General features: G+C 41.5%; 1 protein-coding gene across 2 annotated transcripts in view; it reads left to right on the forward strand.

The window, feature by feature from the left end:
* The window catches only part of Mmp27 (matrix metallopeptidase 27), a 10,582-nt gene extending 3,567 nt beyond the window's left edge, over window positions 1–7,015 (forward strand). The window contains exons 5-10 of one of the 2 annotated variants that reach the window (XM_021206260.1): window positions 2,337–2,498; window positions 2,672–2,792; window positions 3,141–3,271; window positions 4,023–4,182; window positions 4,886–4,989; window positions 6,288–7,015. In XM_021206260.1, the coding sequence (XP_021061919.1) occupies window positions 2,337–2,498; window positions 2,672–2,792; window positions 3,141–3,271; window positions 4,023–4,182; window positions 4,886–4,989; window positions 6,288–6,523 (914 nt within the window). In that variant the 3' untranslated portion in view covers window positions 6,524–7,015. The remainder of the gene's footprint in view (window positions 1–2,336; window positions 2,499–2,671; window positions 2,793–3,140; window positions 3,272–4,022; window positions 4,183–4,885; window positions 4,990–6,287) is intronic. The other variant, XM_021206261.1, reaches the window with a different exon arrangement.
* Window positions 7,016–8,646: the final 1,631 nt, after the last annotated feature.

An 8,646-nucleotide genomic window follows, 5' to 3' on the forward strand; every position in this document is an offset into this window, starting at 1 on the left:
GCCGCACACTGAATCAATGGCTATCTGCAGTTCTGTGTGACGCTGTAACCCCACACTCAGCACAAGGCCGCACACTGAATCAATGGCTATCTGCAATTCTGTGTGACGCTGTAACCCCACACTCAGCACAAGGCCGCACTGAATCAATGGCTATAGTTACCTGTAGCTTAAAGACTGAAAGAAGGCTTTAAAAGGCTGGTGGTGTTAAGCCTGGGATTAAGGAATACTTTGTGGGTTTATGGCCCATAAAGCTTGATTTGAAAGCATAGACTTTCTCTACTAACCATCTCACCTCATCCGCAAATTATTAGACCCTAGTTCTTATACTTGATCTTGTCCTTTAAGGCAACTAAGTTGGCCTGAACAGCACTGAACATGTTCTATTTGGGTTTATATATGGATGGGTATTTTGCTTGCATGTATGCCTGCATACCACATGTATGCTTGATGATTTCAGAGGCCAGATGAGAACATCAGATCCCCTGGAATAAGAGTTTGTGAATCCTGGGAACTTAACTCACATCCTCTGGAACAGCAGCTGGTACCCATAAATGCTAACCAATCTCCCCAGCTTCGGTGTACTGTTACTTTTTAAACAAAACACCCAAACTTCACTACAGTAATTCTGTGTTTATTAAGCAAAGGAGGAGGCTCAGTAACCTTCCACCTCTCACTATGCTTTGTCCCTCAACAATTCAGGTTGGAGATCTGGCCCCCATGATCCCAGGACAGTATAGGTCACGGCCTTCCTGATCCAGGGAAGTAAAGGTCATGGCCTTCCTGATGGGCAGCACACAAGGTTGCAAATGATTCCTGACTCCATGAGGCCAAATACTCTGCTTGGTCAGTTTTAGTTTTTGCAGACACACCCTGATGGCTCTATCCACTAGAGCACAGGAAGCTCTTTTTCTCCCAAGTGCTATTGAGACAGATGAAGCAGTCAATGCTGGCTGAGCTTCAGGCAACAGTGGGAATCTAGGGTGAGCTGTGGCTAGTGCCACATGAGTTAGCATCACAGACAGGGGTGAAGGAGGAGCATTGCACTCAGAAAGCTGAGAGGTGGGGTGAGCTCTTCTCTGTGTATCTTCTACTGCAGAGTAACCACTATTTCCTTGGTTCCCATTTTGATCCAAAGCCAGCGTATATGTGCTTAATCAATTGTAAGAAATAGCCCAAGCACTTGCCAAACTCAGGATTGGCAAGCTTTTTTCAACAGGCTTCACTTTCATATCCAGAAGCAGAAATGGAAGATTTCTCCATCTGACTATCCTCAGCCAATTAGTGTTAATTGCTCTTCCTCCATGCATTATGTCAAGCCCTCTACTGAAGAGTGTTGTGAGATGAATTCTTAAAGAGGCCAGAGTTGTAATCCAAGTTAACCAAGGCTGTTTTCCAAGGAATAAGATCGACATAGCCTTCAACTAAGCTCTGCACAGGCCAGCAGTTCAAAGAGTTGCCATCTGTCCCTGTCACTCTTCATCCATTGTATTATATCACTTTGGAGTAGAAGAGAGCTGTAGTGAACATACCCTGACTGAGCAGGAGAAATGAATCCACTGGGCTGGAGATGAAGCTCAGTTGAAAGAGTTTTTTCTGGTGTGCATAAGACTATGAGTACAATCCCCAGGACAGAATAAACTGAGTTTGGTAGTGCACCCCTGTAATTCCACCACCTGGGAGGTCGAGGCTGAAGGCTCAAGAGGTGAAGATCATCCTCAGCTATACAGTGGATTTGAGGCGAACCAGAGATACATGAGACACTGTCTCAAAGAGAAAAATAAAAGGAAAGGAAGTCTAAAGACAGGTATAGGAAGAACTTAGTACAAATAAGAAATGAAAGTGTTTTGACGTGGCTGGCTCAGAGCACATGAGAGAAAGCACCAGGCTGGGAAGAAAGACCAGAGGGCTGTGCAAAGCTATCTATGGCTGAAAAAAGGTAAGAGCTAGATTGTTTAGAGCTAGGAGAAGAAGTTAGGGCTTTATTGTCCAGTTGGTGGAGAACCACAGAAGAACATAAGGATTATCATATACAGTCAAGCATCTCTCAAATTGGTGGCTCCATTTCTTAAAATAATATTCCATTTCTTTTGTTTGTCTATATGTTTTGTTTCTAAGACAGGATCTAACCATGTAAACTTGGCTGGCCTGGAACACATGTGTAAACCAGACTGGTCTTGAATTCAAAGAGCTCTGCCTGCCTCTGCCTCTTCAATCCTGGAAATAAAAGGGTGTACTGCCATGCCAGCTATTCATTTCTGAGTAAGCAGTCTCAAGCAATCTGCCTCCATGGCTAAATTTCTTCATCAACTCATGGTCATGTTTTCTGCTTTATCAAGGGTTCAACTTGTTTCTTGTGGCTGCTCATGAATTTGGTCACTCTCTGGGGCTCTCGCACTCCAATGATCAAACAGCCTTGATGTTCCCCAATTACGTCTCCCTGGATCCTAGCAAATACCCGCTTTCTCAGGATGATGTCGACGGGATCCAGTCCATCTATGGTTAGTAGCATTGTGGAGCTGCATGTATGGTAACTAAACAGAAAGTTTTGCAGAGAGGAAATTGAGAGGGTTGCTTCCTGAAATATTATTGTGAAGCAAACATGAACTTAGGTAAGACCCTGATGAGGACACAGTTCCTGTGCCTTCTGATAGTCTTTCTTTTCTTACTGAAGGAAGTCCGCCTAAGGTACCCACCAAGCCAAATGGAAAGCCTGAAGCCCATGCCTGCGACCCCACCTTGACTTTTGATGCTATCACTACTTTCCGCAGGGAAGTTATGTTCTTTAAAGGCAGGTAAACCTATTCCCTTGACACTCCAACTTCTTATAAAGATTTTCTTTTCAAAGGATCTCCGGGTAAACATTCCTCCACTCACCTTGGAAGCCAGTTGCTGAACATGTACCAGTACATCAGCAAGAGATTCTTCCTCAAGAAACAATGTAGAAAACAATCAAAGAAAACACCCAAGGGCAACCTGTAGCCTCCACACATAAGCACACATGCATTTACATGTATGCCCCACATATGTGAACATGTAGGCACACATGCACGCATACCACAAACCACAAACCTAAGACTGAAACATGCTGATGGACACAGGTACCAGGACACCATCGATGAAGTATTTTGTGTTTAATGCAGGCACTTATGGAGGGTCTACTCTGATATTGCTGGTGCTGAGTTTGAGTTTATTGATTCCTTCTGGCCATCTCTGCCAGCTGATCTTCAAGCTGCCTATGAAAGCCCCAGAGATGAGCTCCTTGTTTTTAAAGGTAAATTTGCCAGTCACGGTTCCTCTTTCTCCTCTTTTCTAAAAGGGTAATGGGTATTTCTGCAAAATACAATCTTAATCATGAGTTTTGTGAAGGGATTCTCCCCTAATTTAGGTTCTCCTCATAAATGACAGTGAGATAGGTTTCTCTCTGTGGCTGTGATGATTTCTATCACCCCAAACTCACTAAAAGGAATTTTTGTGATTAAAAACTATAAAAGCTGAGAGCTCATCAGCACTGGCTGCTCTTCCAGAAGACCTGGGTTCAATTCCCAGCCACCCACAGGAAGGCTGACAATAGTGCTAGGGAATTCAATGCTCTCTTCAGGCCTCCGTGGACACCAGTCACATACGTGGTATACAGACACACATGCAGACAAAACACCCACTCACAAAAAGTAAATAGTTTCTTAAAACTGTAGAAGTCCATCCTTTTTTTCCAAACAACCCATCTCTTCTATGTTCACTTTTATAGGATTTTTATACTTAGCAAATAAAAAGAAATAGAACAAGAAAAAAGTACAATAGAGGCATGAGATTACTGGGCTCGTTATTCTCAGACTTCCTGAGTCATCTCTTCCTCTCTGTCAGGCAGAGCAGAAGACATCTGAAGATATCCTTTCTCTGTCTAGATGAGAATTTCTGGGTGATCGGGGGACACAGACATCTGAAGATATCCTTTCTCTGTCTAGATGAGAATTTCTGGGTGATCGAGGGACACAGACATCTGAAGGTATCCTTTCTCTGTCTAGATGAGAATTTCTGGGTGATCAGGGGATATTCTGTCTTGCCCGATTACCCAAAATCCATCCACACACTCGGGTTTCCAAGACGTGTGAAGAAAATTGATGCAGCCGTCTGTGATCATGATACAAGGAAAACCTTCTTTTTTGTTGGCATCTGGTGCTGGAGGTAACTCTGTTGTTTGATTAGGGAGGGGGGCATCCCTGGCAATGTTACCCCAACATAAACAAAACTAAAACAAATCTACAGTCTCCCAGTGGATTGTGTTGCCGGCAATCTCCAGTGTATGACACTTATTAAACTAAGATGGTTGAATGAGTCCAATAATTAATGTCCAACTTAAATAAAAACAATAAAAACATACTAAAGATATCAATACTAACCAAATTGTCAATGGCAGAATCATAGCCAGTCAGAATCTAGAAGAGTTACAAGGTGATTTAACAGTTCTTCAGGAAGAACTGCTCTGAGAGATGCTGTGGCCTTTTTCCTTGGTTATTCTGTTGATCCTTATCCAAAAAAAGCTACATCTTCGCCCACTGGTAATTTTTCTTATTGTTTTTAGGAGATGGTAAGTAGAGGCTGGGGAGGTGGCTGAGTCAATAAACCATGTACCTTACAATTGTGAGAACCTAAAATAATTCCCAGAACTATGTCAAAGTTTGGTACAGTGGCTTCTGAGCATACAAACACACACACTGCAGTAACATGATCTCTACCATGTTTTTATCATTGGTACTACTAGATGTTTCTCTCTACCAGGCCTGCGCAGTTCCCATAATGCTGTTTGACTCTAAACTGGGCAGCAGAAAGATTAAGTTCACTAAACAGATATCAAGTAGAAAGAATCCTTTGAAATCTTTGCACATAGGTATGATGAGATGGCACAAGCAATGGACAGAGGATTCCCACAGAGGATAATGAAGTGCTTCCCAGGAATTCGCCTCCGTGTGGATGCTGTCTTCCAACGTAATGGTGAGTGACAATGCCTCCGTTGTGTGGGGGCTTGGAAGACTATAAAAAAGGACAGCACAAAGGGCAAACATTCTATTTTAGTGTAGTGTTACCATTCTCAAGTACATGCACTGGTTGGTAGACATTACCCCTGTAGACATTCTCAAACTGAGCCAAGAAGTGCTATACTGACTCTGAGATGCTATTTCAAATCTATATAGAAAGTACCAAAATTAATTTTAATCACCACTGACCTAAAATAGTTCCTAAAATAGCCCCTAGTGAGTGAAAGATAACTAAACACACAAGATGAATAATGATCCCCCAAACACATTTCAAAGCATATACATACATATGTATATATTACATACATTTACAATATATACATATATTGTTTAAGATACATAGCTTGGAGTTCATTTATGAAAAAACTATGTGCTTCAAGTATCTGAGGCAGTGGGATTATGATAAGACCCAGGAGATTTTAAAAGACTATTTAGCAATTGGCTTTTTGTTTGTTTGACTGGTTGCTTGGTTGCTTGGTTGGGGTTTTACTTAGTTTGAAGTTTTTAGCTGTACTGAGAGTTGAATTAGAACTCTTCTTATAGTAGGCAAATGTTCTGCCACTGAGCTACATCCTCAGCCCAGAACTTTAGGCAAGCAAAGTCCAGATAGTAGATTTTCAAACACAGTGGCCTGGGCCACCAAATAACTCATAATCTAAAAACAATTACTTGAAGACCAGGGAGATGGTTCACTGGGTAAAGGTGCCAGCAGTACTTGCCGATGACCCAAATTCAATCACTGGTTCTCATGTAAAGTAAGATGGAGAAAAGCCAGATCTACAAAGTTGTCTCTAACCAAAACACACACACCATGGCATGGCATGCATTTGTACACACACACACTAATAATGATAATTTTTTAAAAAACATTTGAGTGCCGCATAGATTATCTCCATAATACCTAAACAGAACCCCCAAATCTGAAATGGATAGACATGTTGCACATCTATAGAAATGAAGGTGGTGAGTCCAAGGGCAGACCCAGAAACCCTTCTTTCCCCTCACTGAGATGCCTTGTTGATATCTACCTTGAGAGCCAGGGCCTGCCTACCACACTCAGAGACGCTTTGACCCTTGTGCTTGGCATTTCCCTAAGTGATTCCCATGGAGTGGGATGAAAGCAAACTACATCTTTGCAATTCTACATTATCTTTATTTTCTTTACAATAGTATTGATTCTATATTCATAAAATTAAGATTCAGGGGAGAAGTTTGCACTATGCAAGATAACTAACCATTCCTCACTGCTTCTAGGATTCCTCTATTTCTTCCGTGGGTCGAGGCAATTTGAGTACGACATGAAGGCAAAAAATATCACCCAAGTGATGAAAACCAATACTTGGTTCCTGTGTAATGAACCATTAAACTCATCATTCAATGTCAGTGTCAAAGGAAACGCACATTCAATTGGTATGGTGATATTACATCATAAAAGTGTAAGCTTGCTCACTTTCAGTATTGTTCATGTGCTGACAGAAACATACAATTAACAATAAATTCCACAAATAAACCAAAACAAGTCTTTTAACCTGAACTCTGCCTCAGGAAGACTCAAGAGTGGGAGAGATGACCCAGTGGTTAAGAGCACTGGCTGCTCTTTCAGAGGACCCAGGTTTGATTCTCAGTACCCACATGGCAGTCCACAACTCTCTGTAACTCCAGACCCAGGGAAGTCTGATGCACTCTCTGGCCTCTGAGAGCACTACACAAACATGGTGCCTAGACATATTCATGCAAGCCAACAGCTATATATTTAAAATAAAATGAAAAAGTAAAATAATTGAGCCCAATTCTTTAGCATCAAGTTCTTACTCCTACTATATATCAGCTGGGTAACCACAAACCAGTTAAAGTACCTGAATCTTCTAACAGTGAGGTTTTAAATATGACAAAAATCTCTCACTTATTTTGAGTCTCATTAATGCTTTGCAAACTTGGAAAACTAAAACATGTCTTAAAACTAAACACTAAAGACAATTCTTAATCCAACCATTAACACTCCGTTTTGTTTGGTCCTCTGGAGCCCAGTTGAGAAGCCCAGTAAACTGCATTCTTCATCCCTATAAGCACCAATCAAATAAACCATTTCACCTCCCAGAAGGAGGCTGAGAGCCTGGGTAAGATAAGTAAGTATGTTATACTTAAGGCAAGTCCCTAACAGTTAAGGGACTAGATAGAGTAGGGAAGAAATGTTCCCCCTAGCTATCCACAAATTGCCCAATGTATTTAACTACCCTTACATAATATGAAATTGAGTTTTGTGCACACTAATCTCATATATAAGAAATATAGATCTGACATTGTGTACTACACCCACTCCAGTGAAGTCTGCCTGTCGGTCAAAAGGCCTGGAGGCAGTCACGAGGCAAAGAGTTTCAAGGAAACAATGCCTCCTGGAACCTTGGCATTCTCATAGCCTGTATATTCAAACCCTGTCCCCCGTTAGTCTGGTGTATGCTCTCTTTCAGTATTGTTTTGTTATAAGTGCCTTTAAAGATTGATTTTTGAAATAGGTAAGCCTCCACCAGTGTCCTAGAAAATCTTTGAAGCCAATGAGCTTGGAATTCAGTGAGAATGTAACATTAAAATTTACTTCTAGTAGAGACAGTGAAACTAATTAGGCATTACAAAGAACAGAGCTAGAATAGCTCAGGGCTAGTCTGTGTAGATTACTGAGGCCAATAGCTGAGTCTCACCCAAACAAGGGAAATGGCCTAGCAAATAGGTGGGTTAACCAGGGACAGGTTTCTTCACTAGGCCCAAAGAAACTGCATAATCAGGTATTTACTAAGAACCCCTGGTAGTGGGTTTAACAATAGCCTAGCATTACACCTGGCTCCATTCTAAGTGGTAAACGTGGCCTGGTCCCCTGCCATCTTTTGATGTATGCATTCCTTTTGTTTTGTGTCACTATAACTCAGCAGATGTGTCCGCCTGACATTTCTTGTTTTTTCTTCTGTATAAAATAGTCCGGTTTTCATTTGGACATTAAATTCAGATTCAACACACTCTATTTGTCACCCCACTCTCGCACACTCCTTCGCACACCTGCAACCAGAAACCCATTCCGAGCAGATAGGAGACCCAAAAAAGAGGTCTGTCTGTGGCAATTCTGCTCAAGACATCCTACAGATAAAAAGTTCATTTTCTCTTGGTCCCACCAAGCATTCGCTGAATTAGTAAACTCATGCAATCGGGCTTTATTCTTCACTTAGTGAAACTCTGAATAAATTTTCTCACACAGAAGTTGGAAGATTATCAGTTAAACTTCTTTCTGTTGGGCTGATATTCTGAGAATGTATCAAATGGGAAGAGAACCTGGCACTCTCTTTGTTCCCTGTGAGCAGGTCTGGAGAGACGCAGCTTCTGAAGCCAGCATGAAGAAGGCTCTATGCTGACAGTGGTTGTTTTCTCAACAGATCTGAGCAAGTCAAACAAAACAAAAATTAATTCATAAAGACATATTTGAATTTCCTCTCGCTTGAGAACAAAGAGAGAAACTTAGCAGAACATTTCCACTGTTTAACATGAGTAGATTCTTCAGATATTGGGTGTGGATAAAAAGAGGCTGGGGAAATGCTAAAGGCTATCTTCAGCATGCTGGGCAAAACAT

The sequence above is a fragment of the Mus pahari genome, chromosome 10, assembly GCF_900095145.1.
Source record: "Mus pahari chromosome 10, PAHARI_EIJ_v1.1, whole genome shotgun sequence".
Lineage (NCBI taxonomy): Eukaryota > Metazoa > Chordata > Mammalia > Rodentia > Muridae > Mus > Mus pahari.